This window comes from Calliphora vicina, chromosome 5 (genome assembly GCF_958450345.1).
Source record: "Calliphora vicina chromosome 5, idCalVici1.1, whole genome shotgun sequence".
In the NCBI taxonomy this organism is placed as follows: Eukaryota; Metazoa; Arthropoda; class Insecta; order Diptera; family Calliphoridae; genus Calliphora; species Calliphora vicina.
In genome coordinates, this window is record NC_088784.1 from 53,858,517 (window position 1) to 53,878,335 (window position 19,819).

At 32.2% G+C, this 19,819-nt stretch overlaps 1 protein-coding gene across 1 annotated transcript; it reads right to left on the reverse strand.

Moving 5' to 3' along the window:
* Positions 1–2,016: 2,016 nt before the first annotated feature.
* PIG-O (phosphatidylinositol glycan anchor biosynthesis class O) lies at positions 2,017–18,289 on the reverse strand. The gene is made up of 6 exons (XM_065510540.1): positions 18,055–18,289; positions 17,348–17,991; positions 17,096–17,279; positions 9,579–11,190; positions 2,436–2,932; positions 2,017–2,374 (listed from the first exon to the last, which is right to left on the reverse strand). The coding sequence occupies exons 1-6, from the start codon at positions 18,205–18,207 to the stop codon at positions 2,180–2,182; spliced, it is 3,285 nt and encodes a 1,094-aa protein (XP_065366612.1). The 5' UTR covers positions 18,208–18,289; the 3' UTR covers positions 2,017–2,179.
* Positions 18,290–19,819: the final 1,530 nt, after the last annotated feature.

The window sequence follows — 19,819 nt, forward strand, 5'->3', positions numbered from 1 at the left end:
TGGCATGCTGTAAAAGTCAAATATTTTATGTTATTTTATAAAAAAATGCGATTTTTGTAATTTTGATCACGAGTAAATTATTATTACTCGCAAACTATTATCGATAATTGGATGATTTTTTTTTGTTATGTTGAAAGGATAATAGTCTTTAAGAACTGGTATGATGTGTCACTGTACCGTTTATACATGCTGTGTTAACGAAAAAGTAATTGTGTTGATAGTTGAGTAACTCCAGTATAAATTTTCGATCAGGATGACACTCATTCGAGACCAGTTTTCCCATTATTTGATTAGATAAATATTCCAGTCGTTCAGGAATAGGCATTACAATAAATAAAAACTAGTTTACCATATCTTACATTCTATTTAATAAGCAGATTATCAAATAAATGCTGTAAGGGAGTCTCTTAAACCCTCATCTGTTGAGGAATTACAGCTGTTCATAACTAAGGTAGAAACCACAGTTATTTTATATCAAATTTGTCATCTTGAAATTCGGATAATTGTATTTTTTGGGATTTTATGTTTTTCAAAATGGTGTAGGACCGTGGTGAGCAACTTTGGGGTACCCACTAGCCCCAATTCCAACTCCGAACTCATGTAAATAAAAATCAACTCAGAATTACCTTAGCACTTTGTAGCCCTCACAATTCTCAGATTGTCTATTAAGCTTTGTTATATTTAACATACTTCTTACGGTTGACCTGCAACATCAAAGTTCCCTGACCCACCCTTACGGCAGTATTTTCCTGCCTGGAAAAGCTACCTGGCGGGACCGTTCAAAGCTCTCATCGAAAACTTGACTGACCTTGACTTATTCACCACTTCATCCACATCATTGGATTGGCGGTCAAGTAATGAGGTGTTCATCAATCTAAACTTAGACACCTCATTTCGTTCGTCTTAGATTTCAGAATGGATCCTGCGTAGTATTTTCAAAATTTAAACTGAAGGCGGTCTGAAAATAAACAGTTGCCAGTTTTCTTAGATTGTATATTAAGCTTTGTTCTGTTTAACATACTTCTCACCGTTGACCTGCAACCCCTAAGTTCACTGACCCAACCTTACGGATGTATTTTCCTGCATGGAAAAAAAGTTTTCATTTTCTTTTTAATTTTTTTTCTGGGACATCGGAATAACCTGTCAAATGACTGGTGAATATTCTCCTCAGTTCTGTTCTTCTGACCTCCTTCTTCTTTACTTCTTCTACTCCTTTATTCTAACTGACTTTCCCCCTTCTCTTTTCATCTCTATCTGGACCTCTTTTATTTATATTATTAGGTAACACAAAATTTTTTAACATGTGGCTGCTTGTTAACCTAACCTAACACCTATGACAATTCAAAACAAATATTTAGTTTTATTTTATTTGATGCTGTTTAATCTTACAAAACACTTGTAAGAAAAAGCTTAGTCAAACATAGCTTACCTTCAGATTGTCCCATGGTAGCTTTTTATATTGAAAAATCTCGTAAACTTCGATCTAACTCAATTAAACTAAAATAGAAATATGATTAAAGAAGATTTGTTAAGAAGTAGTTTATTTTATTTCTGAAAACAGGTGGGTTAAACTGATGATGTTTACAGTGACATTAATATTGACACAGAACAATTCAAGAGAGTTGTGGCAAATCTCGAAAATGCATCCATTTTGCCATGACAAGTTTCAAAACATCTCTGAAATGGATTTATTTAGTTTATGTATAAGAAACTTCAATAATTTTAAATGAGAAAATGAACATGCTTTTCTTCTAATTTAAAATTATATTTTTAATGACCAATACTCCCAAAATTTGGAGAATTAATTTTTGTTCATAAGAAATATAATTGCTACAGGTTAGGGTGATTTTCCGGATAAGGCCTTATTTGGGAGCTATGTTCAATATCAGACCGATCCTCACAAAATATGCAACTATAATTTCGGAAAGATACTTAATTTATTAGAAACTAGCTGAGAAATTTATTTTGATACCTTTTTGCTCAAATAACACATTTATGAAATATTCCTTATGTGAGTTTAATTTGGTAATAAAATCTTTATTTCAATTTAATATTACATATAAAATAAAAAGAAATAAACATTACAAAACTAACATAAATATGTAAAGTCTTTGTAAATAAATACAATTTGTTTAATACAATTAAATGGACTAGTTTTGTCTAAGAAATTACAATTAATTTATTTAATTTTGTTGATTTTAACAATTAAAGTGTCTACTGCTTTATGAATGCGAACAATAAGTAAAAATCCTACAATAATGGCAGGCATACTAACGAACGTTGCAATGCCCTCGTATATGAAACGCGGAGCAAATATTTTCCAAACCATTAAATGACGACAATGTATGGTACACGCTAGCATGGAACAAAAGACCTAAAACAAAACGCAGTCAGTTTATAGGAGAAGCTGTAATCAATTTATAAATAAGACTCACCTTTATTCCTTGCAAAATATAAAATTGAATAGCCAATTTAAAAGCGGTGCCGATAAATACAGCCTCCTGCTCGAACAATACCAATTCTCCTCGAGTCATGTCAAATCCAACACATTCATTCGATATATCACTAAGCGATCGATCATTTATTGATGCAGATACATTGGATGGTCGCGCCAAGCCAGAAACCTCCGTTTTGCGTTGTTCACGGTTATAATTAGTTTTTATAAGATTGGGAAAAAGAGCAAAAACAGAAAAGGTCTCAGTAGACAATAAGCCGTACATGCAAAAGAACAGAACGTGGCCACAGAACGTATTGAGTATTACTAATATTGCCGATATAAAGTTTGAGTGTCCAATGTTGGTAGTTCGGCCAACAAATGCTGCACGCCAATCTATTTGCGATAGTGTCGTTTGGTGCGAAGTAGCGAAAAAGCAGAAATGAGCCAATAAAAACCATGCAACCACGGCAGTGAATGTTGGCTGTATACAAGTTTCTGAGAAATAAAAAATAAGTTATTTATAGTTATTATTAGTAATGAATACAAATCACACTAGTTCAACAATACTGTGTTAACTCAAAATCTTTTAAGTGTTCAGGAGAGACAAAAAACTGTTTGTGGTTACATTTTAAGTGAATTTGAAAATCCGAATAGTAAGCTAATTTCATTTGAAAATATATTTATTTTGGTTTTCTTTAACATTTTTGTTATTGCAAAATGAATCCATACATTTTTTATGAAAATATACGATGTATTTCTATTTATGTAAACTTTTTATTATTTAGATTTAAATAATCCCTTTTTGTTAATATAAAGGTAGTCACAACATTATCAGGAAAAGGGTCTCAAATGTGGTTTTCGAGACGTATCGAGAGTAATCGGAATAAATTGAATTTTTACAGTAGATAGATATTGATGTTGTTAGTTGATTTCTTACAAAAAATTAAATATTAAAAATTTTGAGTTAATACAGTATTGTCGATAGATTCGGCCTTTAATTGATAGTCTGTCAATAATCGTTGTCAGACAATTATTTTTTTACGATCGAAGCCAATTTGTATACCATTGACGAAGCTGACTTTTTAATACATAAAACGTAAGGAGAAAGAAATATCAATGTAAAAAGTCGTTGAGTGAAACTCAGCCTTAAGGACGGTCACCGGCTGCCTTCAAATTAACCCGAACACCACCTTCATGAGGAAACCAAGGTTCTGCCTCCAAACTCCCCGAGGCATGTCAGACATGTAATGTATTTTTTGCTGTTTTTTTTGGCGAAAAGGGTACATAACTCTTTCTTTATTAAAAAATTGTATTTTCCCAGCCCCAAAGAAAATTTGGACCCTATGGTCAAAATTGTAAATAATAAAATTTTTGGGATTTTCGTTCCAAATTTTTAGGAATTGTGGGATTCCCTTTTTTCACTTTGTTATTTAGAATGACAAATTTAAAAAACGTTGAAAATTTCATTGAGTTTTGTTAATAAATAACGATTTTATTATATATTTATTGAGTTTCTAAAACTACAATTTGTATCAAAATTTTAATAGGATTGCAAGTATTAGGAACAATTTGATCAATACTTACTCCGAATTATTTTTTGTTTTGTTTAGATAAGTAAATTTTGGTCTTACAAAAAAAATTTCAAGTTAAATTCTCAATTAGATTCAAAAATATGCCACTTTAAAACACTGATGCTTTCCCAGCGACCTCCAAGACGTCATACCATCGGACGTCTACGTCTATCAATTGCAAATACATATTCAGAAAACGTATCACTACCACCTACAGACATCAACACAAATAATTAAATTTAAAACTTATTCTTATAATTTCAGGAAAAAACTTGCGGAACGTCTTAACCCCAACCGATTTACCGATTTGTTTTTTGCCGCGTGTCTCTCGAAGTCAAGGAATTTAGACCTATCAGCCTTTCTTCTTTTCTGTTGAAGACTCTTGAGCGACTGATAGATCTTTATCTTAAGAGCAATATAGATACCAACATCAATAGCAACGCTCAGCACGCCTACCTCAAGGGCAAGTCTGTGGAGAGTGCGATGCATAAGGTTTTGTGTTGTATTGAGCACGATTTAGAGCATAGGGAATATACTTAAGCTTCGTTTTTTGATATAGTGGACGCCTTTAATAACATTAGGATAGATGCAATAAGAGAATCGTTAGTTGAACTTGGGGTTAATGACTTCCTGGTAAGTTGGATTATTTCGATGCTTGGTAGCAAGATTATCTACTCAAGTCTAGGGGATGGCAGGATTAAAACAGGGGCTACCAGGGATACACCGCAGGGTATTGTTTCCCCTGTTATGGTTTCTAACGGTGAACTCTATTCTCAAGATCTTTGAATCTATGGGTAGGAAGATAATTGCCTATGCTGAGAACGTAGTGATTCTGATCAAGGGAAAGTTTCTTGCGATCATGCAGGCGCCGCTAGGACCTCAAGAAAAAGTTTCTTTCGATAATCAGCAAAATCATTGATCATTGAGTGTACAAGAAAGCCGAACAAAATTTTAATTCCATGCATTTACTTTAGAAATATCAACAAGAGTTCAATAATTTCACATACCAATTCTCGGTGAATATACATATTATTTTTTGTTATCAATTTCAGAAGTATCAAGAATGACTCCATGATCAATATATTGAGTTTTGCCTTCACCCATATAAACCGATAGGTCAAAACCATTCACGATTTTTTTTTTGCATGCTTATTTTCGCCAATGACAACCCTCAATATTTAATATTCTACATTAACGCTAACTTTATGTGCTATTTAAGAACTGGGCAAGACAACTAGATAGCTACTACGAATGTTGTGCCAGAGTAATTATTACAACTTCTCCACTTAATTAAATCATCTTGGAAATCTATATGTTCGCTTCCAAGACTGTGCAAGGTAACTACAAAGCTAACAAGAGGAATTTTGAAAACTTCTGCGCTTTATCATGATTGAGAGTGTGGCAGCAAGGAACTTACTCAGACTATCAGAGTCTTCCTTGGTGAAACCCTTGTGGATAGGACACACTATGATACTGTATGAGGCAGGTCTTATTGGTCAGCGCATTATTCCATCTTTAGCTTCGGTGCTTCACCCCCAGTAGAGTTCCCCACTAGGGATAAGTGGGTTGGATCCGATCAACTGTTTGATGGGTGCGCAGTTTTCACTGACGGTTCCAAAATGGATTCTGGTACAGGGGCCGGGGTTTATTTGGTCGACCAAGACATCAAGACTCACTAACGAGTGTAGCGTCTTCCAGGCAGAGATCTTCGCGATCTGGAAAGCCACAGAGTTGATAAGGGCACACGTCAATAGAGGGGCTGTAGTGACGATATACGTAGACAGTCAGGCGGCACTGAAGGCCTTGGAATGTCATTTAGCACACTCCAACCTAGTAGATGACTGTAGGAGAGCTCTGGAGGAGCCATTGGTACACTACTCAGTGAGATTGTGTTGGGTACCAGGGCACTGTGATATAAAGGGTAATGAGGTAGCAGATGAACTGGCTAGACATGGTTCTGATCTGGATCATGACACTAGGAACGGGCTGTTAGACCACCCATTTGTCACTACTATAGGGTAATCTACGAAAGATTCCGGGACTATACGCATCAATCCTGGTGCAGTAGAACAGACTGCAAAGTGTCCAGGGCCTTATGGCCAACACTTAATGCGAACGCGACTGGAACACTGATAGAGTTGGATAGGTATAATCTCAGAATTCTAGTAGGAGTTTTAACCGGTCATTGCTCAATTGGAGCCTTTAAGGGTAAATGGGATAATGGCACACAGGACTTCTGTAGAATGTGTGGGGATGCAGAGGAGCTAGAGACAGTAGAGCACATTATGTGCAACTGCCCTATTCTACAGGGTCACAGACTTAGATGGCTAGGAAATAGATTTCTGGACGAACTTGGTAGTGTTGCTGGCTGCAAACTAAGCAACATACTGGGTTTCATTAAGGGAATAGGGTGGCTATTTAAGGGACGTTCTACGGCGAGTCCAAATCCGTAAAAAGACTTCTCTTTCTTTCTTTTTCTTTTTAACAGACGGAACTTTGGACTCTTTTCTTACTCTAAGGCTATCCTCTTTGTCTATCTCTATTGAAGGGAATCACAATGGACCTCAAGGTCTCCGAGTGGAAGTGCACACAGTGTACACCCCTTCCTAACCTAACCTATCATGATTTGGAAATCTTTTTTATATAATAAGAAATTACTAAGGGTACTCATTTAAACGCTTAAGTTTCCCATTTGTGCAAATGGGCAAATTTGCGCGACATGTTTCATGAACCCACCTTTTCAATTTTGTGCAAGTTTATACAGAAAATTTATATTTGTCAAATAAAAATACATAAATTCAACAAAAGCTTTAATAATTTTTTTTCAAATTGTATAAATTTTAATTTTAAAATGTTGAATGAAAGTTAAATCTTTGGAACAAACGGTGGTATACATAGTTTGGAGGACTTTGTTTATGTTCTAGCTGTTGGTTAATGTTTTCATACACAATGTCATTTAATACAATCATTCTGTTCCAAAGTTACACAATTTTCACATGCACAAAATTTTTATATTTTATTTGATTTTTATTTCTTATAAATAAAAGTAAACAAAAGCAGCTGATTCATCAAATGCACAATAAATTCAAGTTTGCGAGTCTAAATTGTCGCGCAAACTTATCGGAGTTGTGCAAACGAATTTCCATACATTTTTTGACATTTCATTTGCGAGAGTGTAAAAATGCACAGATTGCACAGTTTGCGAGGCTTTTAAGCGTTTACATGAGGACCCTTACTGTAAAATTTGATATTGGCAAATAAAACAAAATTTTTTATGTTTATAATATAAATTCCACATTCAAAATAATAATTTGCCAAAAATAGTTTCCTCATTTCGATATGTGGCGACAAGTTTCATCATCTTGTTTACTAAAGGCAAATTTAAAATAATTCCAATATACTTCAAACATATTTTTGTGAGAGAGAAGTAGAGTTACCTTGTTTAGTAGTACACATGATAGAAAAATGAATATTTGTATCATGGTAGTATCACACAACAAAACCTCTACTTAACTCGTAAGCCAGCAAGTAATATTTCAGTTATAGCATAAACTACTTATTATTTGGGTGAAAAACTAGTTATATATGTTCGCGATTTGAAATAAATTAATGCGTCTCACCTACTTGTTTCAAATCTTCATTTTAAGAGGCAAATCGAATTTTTCATCTCATTAATATCACATGTGCATTAGGGCAATAACCAAATTTTGGCCCAAGCACCACGCGATGGCAAATGTTACGTTATTTATGATAACATTTTTTCGCGTCATTTTGGATAAAAACCTCACCCACAAAAACCAGTTTTTAATGTCAAAATTTTCTCAAATTTTTATGACTTTTTTAATTTTTTTATAGTAAACAGCGGATTTTAAATATAGATTCGATCCAAGTTGATATATTGATAACAAAAAGCTACTTGCATTTTTTGAACAAAAAAAACTTTACCGCGTTTTGTGGATGATCTTTTTTGACAACCGCAAAAAAGTAATACCACTTTTTTAAATAATTTTCAATAGTCTATTTGATATTTGCAAAAAATGTAAAAAAGTTATACCCCTAATGTGCATATTTTGTTGCAAATATTTCAGTTTTTAATATTGCATAGTTTTAAAAATTGTTGTTTGATAATTTATAATTTAAATTCTTTTCTGTTTGAAATTTGGTTTATTTCATTATTTTATTAGAAGCGAAATATTTTAAAACAATATTATGATATACCCTTTTCAATAATAAAATATATCATAATATCATTTACGCTTTCATATCGTTCTCTGTTTTATTGGGTAGCAATGGTTTACAACAGGCATTTTTTATGAAAAAAGTACTTAATAGAACTTCGTTAACTTTAATAAGGACTGAGATCGAAAAATTTTTAACATACATATGTATATGTTAATAAAAATGAAACCACTGTAAGTTTTACAGTTTTAAATCTTTTTTTATTTGATTGAAATTATTGTTACAATTTACAAAAAAAAATTTATAGTTCTAATCACTAATTATGAAATTTTGAACCTTTTCGAAAACATTATGGTTTTTATAGTGCTTTATCCATCTCCGTTTAAAATCTACCACACTTTTGGACACCTTTTTTGTGCTCTTCAAGAGCACACTGGCCTTAGCTCCAGGCAGTTGGAGAAATTGCCTTTATTGGTACCATATTATTGTTCTTGTACCACTCAATACCTTTCTTACCATAGTGACAGATGCCAAATCAAGCCAAAAATAAGTAAACATTCCTTAATGTAAATTACGGTATTTATAGAAACATTTGTAACAAATGTTTGTCTTTTTTGCCGCAGCTGCATATTGCTTGCCATAACATGAACTTTTTGGGAAATTTTGTCCGCTTTTGGGTCCTAAACTTTTCTTCAACATTCCCTCGAGCATCTGTAACATAAAAAAAAATTGACCCAGAATCTGCGAAAAATTGTCCATACGTATATTTCGTCATCCATTATGCAGCATGTATATTTTTTGTATAAAATTTGACTTCCATTTCCGTGCTCTGTCTTTGGCCTCTAAATTGTTAGCAGAGTTCCTGTCAGGAACTTTCTGAGCCTTGTATGCTTTTAAACCTGCATTGCCTTTAACTTTTCGTACCAAATAGTCCGAGTACTGACCTAACCGGACTGCTTTCCTACCGAAGGTGTGAAATTTTTGAAAATGCTTTCTATTTTTTTGGCTTTAGAAACATCATGTAGACCATTCCTTCTACCTGAACCAGGTTTTATATCAAGGGACAAGTTCTCCCGGTACTGTTTAATAACATTGGAAACAGTTTGATAGCAGACCTTTGATTGTTTGGCCAACTTTTTGTTGAAAATAATTAAAAATTTGAGTACGAACTTATTTCTGGTCACTCATTTTAATAAGATTAACAACAAATGAACATAATTGACATTAAACATAATAACTGACATGCTTTACAAAGGTAACTTGATCAAAACAAAAATCAACTAATACTTGGGTTAAAAGTTTTAATGAAAAACGTGTGTTAAGAATTTTACGATCTCAGTCCTTAGTCGTTATAGAATAAATATATTTATAATACATAGTAAACCACTTACCAAAACTTGTTGCAGTCCTGTAACGCAAAATAGCATGAAGTAAGAGTATAATAGCACCTACAGCTATACAAACAACAACACCCATGGATGATCGTGGCTCCAATAGTACTATTAAAACCATAGCTAAGAATGTTCCAAATGATATAATAACTGATGAGTATATTGTTGCTAATCCATAAACGACAGGAATTTCATTGCGCCGTTCTTCATCATCGTCTTCGTACATGCGCTTAATTTTTTTGAAAATTTCTGGTATCACACTGTCTGTGCGATTTACAGAGATCGTGGAGGCATTTTTAGGTGGCAATACATACACCATTAATGGTGACACGGTAACTATGATGATTTGAAAAACCAAAAGAGTATAAATTACTACCGCCATTGCATCAATATGAGTTCTTTGTATATTCTTAATAGCACTGTTCGACAGAAGAATATGGCCGCCTGCACAAATACTCGCTATGGTTGGACCATAACGAGCCACCAAAACATTTACGCAATTTCCCGTCAAATTTCCACAAGAACGAAGATATATTCGACTAAGTGTCGAGTATAAAACAATTATTACAACTGCAAGTATATATGTTTTAGCGCTGGAGGGCTTCTTTAGTGAAAATCCACCCGAATTGCCATTGTTAGTAAAGTCTGCGCAGTTGCCTTGTTCCTCGCGACAACGGAACAGAGAAGTTGCAAATCGTATTAATGCAATAGCTAAGAAACTGGCCACAAACAGCTTAAATGCGGCGGACTTCACAAATTGTTGAAATTTAAATTTATTCCGAAAATCCATTCGGACGCTTTTTTGTAAAAGTTCGTAAACCATTAGGAAAATGACAGCTACCAGTAAATAAGACAAGATTTTGCCTTCTTGAATTATGAAACTGTTAGAGAAAAATACACAAATCAATATGATCAGGATCAAACGCGTTGGCAAATTACCAAACCGCTTCACTTTTGACCAATTATTTGCAATTGTGGCCCAATTCTGTATTGTGTGGTATACCAAAATTAATGTACTAATTATGCTGGTGAAAAATATTATTGCATGTTCTTCCGTTTTGAAAGTAAAGTTCTTATAGTAGCGATAGCCAAATACTCCTGCCGCAATATTCAAAAGATACGTATAGCCCACCTCCTTCAGTTGGAAGATTTTATAAAAATCTATGGATCGGGTATTGTTGATCAGTATGAAGGAGAAAAATATTGGCAAAAAGGTAGCAAGTAAACCGTGCGACATTTGCGTAGCATCAAACTTAACCCATATCTCGCGACAAGTACTCAGTATTAGTCTCAGGTTTATATTTAAATCTCCAATGAATGATTTAAAAGCAACTTCATTGTAAATTGTTTTCACCCGATGTGTTAACAGTATAAATTCAGTTTCCAAGCTATCCATTTTGTCCACATTAAAGGTTCGTTTATTTTCTAAAGCGTAATTGAAAAAGTACTTGTAAATCTGTTGCGCATTTTGCCAGGCGTGTAAAATTAGAGTTTGAATTTTACTCAAGTGCGGAATGGGTATATCAGGAACAAGATTAAAGTTTATTAAGCCTAAATTGGAGTATGGTATGGGTATTCCGAGAATGGTGGCAAGAGTTGGTACAAGATCGATCTATAATAAAATAAATAAAAAAACTCAATTATGATACTAATTCATATAAATATATCGTTAGTTCCATATATATTATACAATATATTTATGTGTTATATAAAGGGATTTTATGTGAAGGCTTTGACCGATACATACAACATAGCAACTGTGTTAATTTTACATCAACACCCGGACTATATGAGAGTTATGGCCAATTGCGGACCAAAACTTATAAAAAACCTACTTTCTGCGAATTTAATTTTTATATATTGGTTTATATTCTGACCGAAATGTGTGGATGTTCAGGAGCTCAGAAATTTTGTTTGGAATTCAAATATTTTTTTCTAAAACATTGGTCCTGTTTAAGTTTTCATCATTTTATATCGTTTGAATACTTTGAATAATTATTTACAAAAAAATCAAATTTTAAAACTTATTAAGGGCTTATTTAAGGGCCTCATTTTATAAAACGAAACGTTTGGAAGCGCAAGCAATTTGTATAAAGAATACTGGGAAAAGGGTTTAAAACTTTAATATTTTCCATAAAATTATATTTAAACGTTTGTCGTTTCGTTTTATAAAATGAGACCCTAAGTCCTATAGGATTTCTTATTTTTCAAACACAGAAATCATGTTGATCGCAAAGGTTTCTTATTTTGTTCCTCATTAAGTGTAAATAACATACTTCTAATAAACAATTAAAAATTTATTGATATTTTTGTTTGCTTTGGTGCAATATTTAAGCAATAACCTTAATGTAAAAATATCCACATATTCTTGTTCTTATTTATAGAAGAGTACTAAAATACTCTGATATATGTATACTAATAATGGCAGTATTCATAAACAATTTTTAAATTTAAACAACATTTTAAAATCAAATTTTGTATTGAAATTATGCTTTAAAACATTGTTTAAATTTAAAATTTTTTTATGAATACGGGGTTAACAATTCATTCAAACAAAAGGATGATTTTATAAAGATAGATTTGAACGATTGTGTACTATAAGAAATACATTTACACTCGGAGAGCAATAGCCTTTAGAAATAGAATTAGGTGTGAATTAGATGTGAAGATAAAGAGAAATGAAGTGAAAACCCAATATAAAAAAGAACAGGAAATTAGTAGAGACAGGGATTCTCAGAGTCCTGTTACCTAAAATAGCCAGCCTATTCCCCTGATAAAGCCTAATAGATGGCCTAGTTCTGATAGTACTGATGATTTTATGAAGCATTAAATTGAATTTGATGTACAATAAATTATTATCTTATTTCAAATATAATACATATCATAAATTGTAAAACACACCTGCTATCCCACAGAGTTAAGTAGATAGGTATATAATTGAAAATTCCTACATGTAGTTCAATTACAAATCTTATATGAACGAACATCTCTTTTAGTATACTCAGAAAGCGATTCTGAGGATTCTGAGACTATTTGTATACTTTAAGTTGGGTGTTGCAAACATCTACACAAACTCTTGTAACAACAATTAACATGTTTATAAAATAATCTAACAATAAAAAACAAACAAAAATAATTTAAAAAAGAAATGCATACATTTAAGTATAAAAAAGAAAATAATTATATTAACCCTATTCACAATCTTGTGTATTTGTATTGCAAATTTATGTAATGGTGTATTTCTGTATATTTTGTTAGTGTAAAGTAAAAATGTAATGCATATCGATGGCTTAATAAAAAAAGGCGTAACTCGATTTTTTGTTACTTTATAGGAGAAGGAATAAACTTCATAAAATCCATAAAATTTTAGCAGATGTTCAGAGGATCATAAAGGACAATCTTAAACTAAGAAAGTATCCAGGTTATGATTTAATTACACCTTCCATGATTGGAAACCTACCTGATGTGGCAATTATTGTGCTCACAGTATTATTCAATGCGATCTTGTCTCTAGGAGTATTTCCGAATGATTGGAAAATCTCCCAAATTATAATGATACCCAAGCCAGGAAAGGATTTGACATTGTCATCATCCTACAGACCTATTAGCTTATTGCCTTGCTATTTGAGAGAATAATCCAAGGGAACATTTTAACATTCTTAAATAGTCAAAACATTATCCCAGATCATCAATTCGGATTCCGTAAACATCACGGAACAATTGAGCAAGTTAACCGCCTAACTGGAGAGATACGAAAATCTTTCGAACTAAAAAAGTACTGTTCGGCAATATTTCTAGATGTTGCCCAGGCTTTTGACAAGGTTTGGTATAAAGGTCTAATACACAAGATTAAATGCCTACTGCCTTCTAGTACTCACAAAATACTAGAGTCTTACCTATCGGATCGCTTGTTTAGGATAAAATGCGGCGATTATGTGACAAGCGACTATGCGATCAATGCTGGTGTACCTCAGGGAAGTGTTCTAGGACCAACCCTGTACTTATTATACACCTCAGACTTGCCCGAGTCCGAAGAATTAACCATTTCCACCTTTGCAGATGACACTGCAATTCTTAGTTCTCATGTGGACTTAAATGTAGCATCTAGAAACCTTGGCAATTATCTCAGGCACGTGGAGCGTAGTTAAAAAATTGGAGAATACAATTGAACGAAATTAAAAGCAGGCACGTAACGTTTTCACTTAGGAGAGGAAGTTGTCCACCAGTGACACTAAACAGTGTGAACATCCCACAGTCTGACCACGTTACATACCTTTGCATTCATTTAGATAGACGTCTTACTTGGCGTCGGCACATAGAAGCCAAGCGGCTCCACATGAAACTAAAAGCTTCTAATTTACACTGGCTAATCCACCACCAATCGAAATTAAGCCTTAACTGCAAAGTCATCCTGTATAAGACAGTCTTAAAACCAATTTGGACATACGGAATCCAATTATGGGGAACTGCAAGCAATACCAGTATAGATCTTATACAGAGGGCACAATCCAAAATTCTTAGAACCATGACGGGAGCTCCATGGTACATAAGAAACGAGAACATCCACAGAGACTTAGATGTACCCTTGGTCAAGGATGAATTCAGAAAAACTCGTGAAGCTTATTTATCAAAATTACATCATCATCCGAACCCGCTCGCAAGGCTACTTACAGTAGAGTTGGGTTTATTAGATCAGTGAAGTGACCGCTCTTTTCAGCTCAGCTCACTGAAATGAACTAGATCGCTCTTTTAGCTCATTAGCTCTGTATGTTGTATAATGACCATTTAATTTTGAGAATTGCTTGTAGTGAATTAAATCAATTATTTCTGTTGTTAGTTGTAAAAACACACAGTCTTTTGACAATTAGAGATTTATGCGTGAAATAATTGATTAAAATTTTAAAAAATCAAATTGTATTTTATTTAAACTAATATTTTTGCGGAAAAAAGAGTTAATTTTTTATTATTTCTAATTTCCGATGGTAAGCAAATGTTTAGACAATATTTGTTAAGCAGAACATTCACTAACTATAAGGTATTATTTTACCACAAAATAATAAAATTAACAAAAAACTCAAGATATTAACTGTAATTTGAAAAAGGAAAAATATTTTGATGATCTGATAATTCTGATCCAAAATAAAAATGTGACAATAACTAAACCAAAATTAATATTGTTGCAATTTTTTGGGAGTTTTCCCATTTACATAATGTTAGTTATCAATTGGCAAAATATATATTTTTTACCTGAATTTTACAACTTATATACATATGATCAACAAAATTTCTACTAAAAATACGAAAGAAAAATTGTTTTGTGATACAATTTGTATAAAAATATTTTCAACATTAACTTAGGCCCTAATTTTGTAAATCACGGCACAAAGTGATATTTATATGGAAAGCAAAAACAAAATTTCAAAAATTTTAAAAATTTGTTTTTGTTTTATATACAAATTCTTAACAGAACAAACGCACCAAAATTCAAGCGTTGGTTTGCCTTTCATAATTTGAAAATTTTGTATATAAAACAAAAACAAATTTTTAAAATTTTTGAAATTTTGTTTTTGTTTTCCATATAAATATCACTTTGGTGACGTGATTTACAAAATTAGGGCCTTAATTATTTTATGATATAACAATATATACATAAATAGAATTTCTGAATTTAAGGAATAAGATTCTATTGTTTTACGAAATAAAAAATAACGTAAAACTGTCATTCCAAAAAACAGCGAAAACCCACGATAGGTCGCTCATGGCAGCTGACAAATGTTCTGTTGATGTAGCAGTAAAGTAAAAAAGTGCATAAGATATATGTTTTCTAAAAAAAGTGATTGAAATAATATTGCTAATTTAATTAAGAATATCAGTTATTTGTATTTTTTTAATTATGTTTTTTGGTAGATATAATCCCACTAATGTATTTTTGAAATAGTATTTTTTTTACTAATTACATAATTTCAATTACAATTATTATTTTAACAATAACAATTATGTATTTTCCTTTTTCATTATTATTTTATGAAATATACTTACAAACTTTAGCAATACTATTTCTTTATTTCATTCTACATTACCATACCATAAATAAATTCACACTCATTCAATAGCACACATATAAAAATTCATTCATGAAAACAAAAACAATTTGAATCACTCTAATAATTCTTGAAACAATTCATACAAACATTGTATCATATCAAAGCAAAAATATATTCGCGACAGCATACGATCATATACATACATAACAAACCTACATTCGAATGATCGTTTTATTTTTGTAGGACACAATACTCACTCACTTTTCAATGTCAGTGAGCGAAAGAATGTAAGAGCATTGACGAGTAAAGTGAAACATGTGAAACATCTGAAACATTGAAGACGACAAATGAATGTGCTTGTGCAGCTCTTTCATGAGCACTGAACTGAAACCGCTCAGCGCTCAGTTGAAAACGTTCACTGCTGAGCTGAAAACGCTCAGTATGATGAATGATTCACTTCGCTCAGTTGAGTGAATAGCTCAATTGAACTAGGTCATTCATGAGCTACACAACTCTAACTTACAGCAACTCAAGGCTGCGTAGAGCTGATTTACCACTCATCTAATTTTCCAAATATGATTCTCAATTGAGAGAACAATAATTGTTTAGTTTTAAGATTTAATTACATATTATAAGGCCTAGAAATTAAAGGCAGGAATAATATTATAATAAAAGTATAAAAAAAAAAAATTTCATTGATATTTTTGAAAAAAATAATTATATGCAAGACCATTTACACAAAATTGTAAATTGGGCTATTATGAATATGGTCGTGGACATAATATTTTAAATTAAGGACCTTATTTTATAAAACGCAACGAGAAACGTTAAACAAAATCAACCCCTTTCCTACTACATTTTTTCAATTTTTATTTTGCTACAGTAGAGTTTTAAACTATATGTATATGTAAATGCTAGAATTGCAAACGGAAAAGGGTTTTAAACTTGACTTTTTTACATACAAAATATGTTTAACGTTTGTCGTTGCTTATTAAAAATGAGGCCCTAAGACATAGATAACAACTAGATAGGTAACTGAGAGCCAAAAACCTAAGTCTGTTGTCAAAAACCTAATTCATGAGAATGTATTGTATGTATTTTGTTTTTGTATCACCCGTATGTGTGAAGAGTATTTTTTTACTCTCTCCTTCCGTTCTATGCGTTTATTCTATGCCCTAAGATTTATTTTGTAGGAATATTTCATAATTACGAGTGTTCTAAACATTAAATGCCACATAATTACGAGTGTTCTAAACATTAAATGCCATCAACTACAGACGCGTCATAGATTTGACAATTAGAATAGACGTTATCATAAAGTTGTTTAATTAAACGATTTTATCATTTAAGATTATTTCGTAGGAATTTCTTACGCATTATTTAAGTAATGTAAACAAGGAATTTTAATTTATACATACATATGTATTAATATGTATCTTATCGTAAGTGATATTGTTTTTTTTATTTACATACCTGCTGCAGTGACGTGTTGTCAGAATTAAATTCATTTTTGAAAAAGTTTGCTTGTTTGGTGTAGGCAAATAGAAGAGCGTTGGTTTCGTCATCTGTGTCTCCACCGTGGTCACCAGAAGCAGTCATGCCATGATCACCCATTACGAATAAAGTTGTTTTATCGTCCATTTCAGCGACAACATTTCTAAATTTTGGAATATAAATAAAATATTACACAGAATATTCTCATTATTAAATTAAACATTTCTATACCTGATGACATCATTCATTTCACTAAGTTTACGTGACATCTCCTCATGAAGTGGTCCATATTTGTGGCCACAGTGGTCGACTCCCAAAAAATGAGCAATTAATACTTGCCAGTCTTTCTTTTGCATTTCTTTAGGCAAATGCTTCTCTATTTTACGATCGACAGTATCAAGATCGAATATGTCAAAACTGGGATACGCATAAGATCGTTTAAAACGCCGAGGATATAAATCAGCCCACGTACTATCACCTAAAAATACTATAGGTAAATGACTTTTGACCATTTGATCAATAATATTGTCCTCATTTATTTCAGGCGAAGCAAAGTTAGATCCCATATCAACAAATGTGGGTAAACTGCCAGTTGTTAAACCCTTAAGCCGTTGCAGTGTAGTTGTGGGCGGATCAGCTTTGAAACGCATAACACGGGCTTGATCCGGCATGTGTTCCAAAAGTTCATGAATTACACTTAATTTATTTTCATATGGCAACGGTTGAGAGAGATTCTCTTTATAAATACCAAACTCATATTTTAATGCGTCAATAAGCAAAATTATAACTTTTGATTTTTGAGGCAGGCACAAATTGGCTGATGCATTTACATCTTTAAATATTTCTTGGACAACCTCCTCAGTAATATAGTAATCCTAAATTTACCAATATAAAGAAATAAATGAATAAAAAGTCAAATTAAATACTCGATTACTTACGTCATTTTGATCTAATGACAAATGCCGGCAACTGCTCACATCCGTTTTCGAAACGCGAGACAAAAGAAACCCTCGAGAAAATAGATATACTCCAGATGCAATTAAGTATGCCAACCACAAAATTACAAATGCATAACTTATAGCAAATTTCATTGTAATTATTTAACTTATTTTTTATTGTTTACTTTTATTATTTCTTTGTATTCAACAAATGCATCTAAAACAATGCACTTCCAAATTTTGTTAACAAAAATTCATGGTTAACAATAAATAAACTTCTTCATCGACTGTTTTTTTTTGTGGCCAACGTTCTATATATAATATTTATATGATAAACTTCTTATAGAAATTAAAACATTTTTCTTTTTACTACACCCTTATTTAAATACGCAAGAAATGTATGCCACACAAATTTATTTGGGGTCTCTTAAGGCGCATTTATAGAAGGTGATCTCAGAACAGCTGATTATTTTTTTCTTCACTTATTTAGATAATTGAACTGTCAATTCGCTTGTGTTTGTTGTGGCAAAAAATACAAAATACCCAAAAGCAAAAAACAACAACAGGCAACTTTGACATTACAATTATCTTCAAACAAAAACAAAGTACTTGTTGTTTTTGTACATGTAGTACCTTCTATAAATTCGCCTTGAAATAAATCAAGGTGAATTTATATACCAGGTGGTGTTGACAGCACAGCTGATTAATGTTGTCTAGAGGTTTGAGCTGTCAAATTATCTTGTGTTTGTTGCGGCGAATGCTACAACAAACGTAAAAGTAACAAAAACAACAGGCAAACTTTGACAGCTGAAACCACATAAACAAAAACAAATTGCATGTGGTTTTTGTAAATGTTGTACTTGTTGTAGAATCAACACCACCTGGTATATAAATTCGCATTGAAATAAATTCTGATAGTGTGGCAGAGTTGCCAAGCATTGTGCAATTGTTTTTATGTTTGGTACATTTAAGACTCACTTGGTACAGTGGCAGGGCACACTTAAAAAGGTGACTGCGATGAAACAGCTGATTATTTTTTTTATTCAGTTTGAATTGTCAATTCATTTGAGGTTGTTGTGGCGAAAAATACAACAAACCCAAAAGCAAAAACAACAACAGGCAACTTTGACAGTTCACCTACTTTTTAACAAAAACAAAGTACATGTTGTTTTTGTATTGTTGTAGTGATGCAGTCACCTTTCTTAGTGTGCCCTGGTACAGTGGTATTACCAAATGGAAGTAGGTAAATTTTCAAAATAGTCCCATTTTTATTCATATCCGAAATTTCTATGGTACATATATATCGATTTATTTTGGGGTTTAGCAGATTAACCCCCACTTTCTCAATCTCCGGTTATCGTTTTTCGTAACGATATACTTTCAATAAATAGAATTTTTGTATGAGAACTGTCAGTATATCGTCACGATGAAAAATAACCAGAGATTGAGAAAATGCGGATAAATATTGTAATATCAATATTTTTTTTTTCCTTTTTGATAAATTAAACAAATTTCTGGGCACTTACATTCAAAATCGGATCCATTGAAGAAATGTAAAATTGATTTTTGAATATGCCTCATGTGTTTGCTTTGGAAACAATTTCGAAGTCTGTTTTCATAAAACCAATAACATTCTCATCAAATCATCAACAGACGAATTTCTCTAAAAAGACTGTTTCTTTGTCATTTGATAAAAAATACTGTTTTATTTTTAAAAAATTCCAAAAATGCTCAAGATAAGTATAAAATAAAAAAGGCTAAGACA

Coding starts and splice junctions, on each gene's coding strand:
- PIG-O (XM_065510540.1), bottom strand. CDS start 18,207: ATGAAATTTGCTATAAGTTATGCATTTGTAATTTTGTGGTTGGCATAC. Junction 11,191..17,095: donor ACAACACGTCACTGCAGCAG/GTATGTAAATAA, acceptor ATTTTATTATAG/ATCGATCTTGTACCAACTCT. Junction 2,933..9,578: donor CAGGACTGCAACAAGTTTTG/GTAAGTGGTTTA, acceptor TTTATTTCTCAG/AAACTTGTATACAGCCAACA.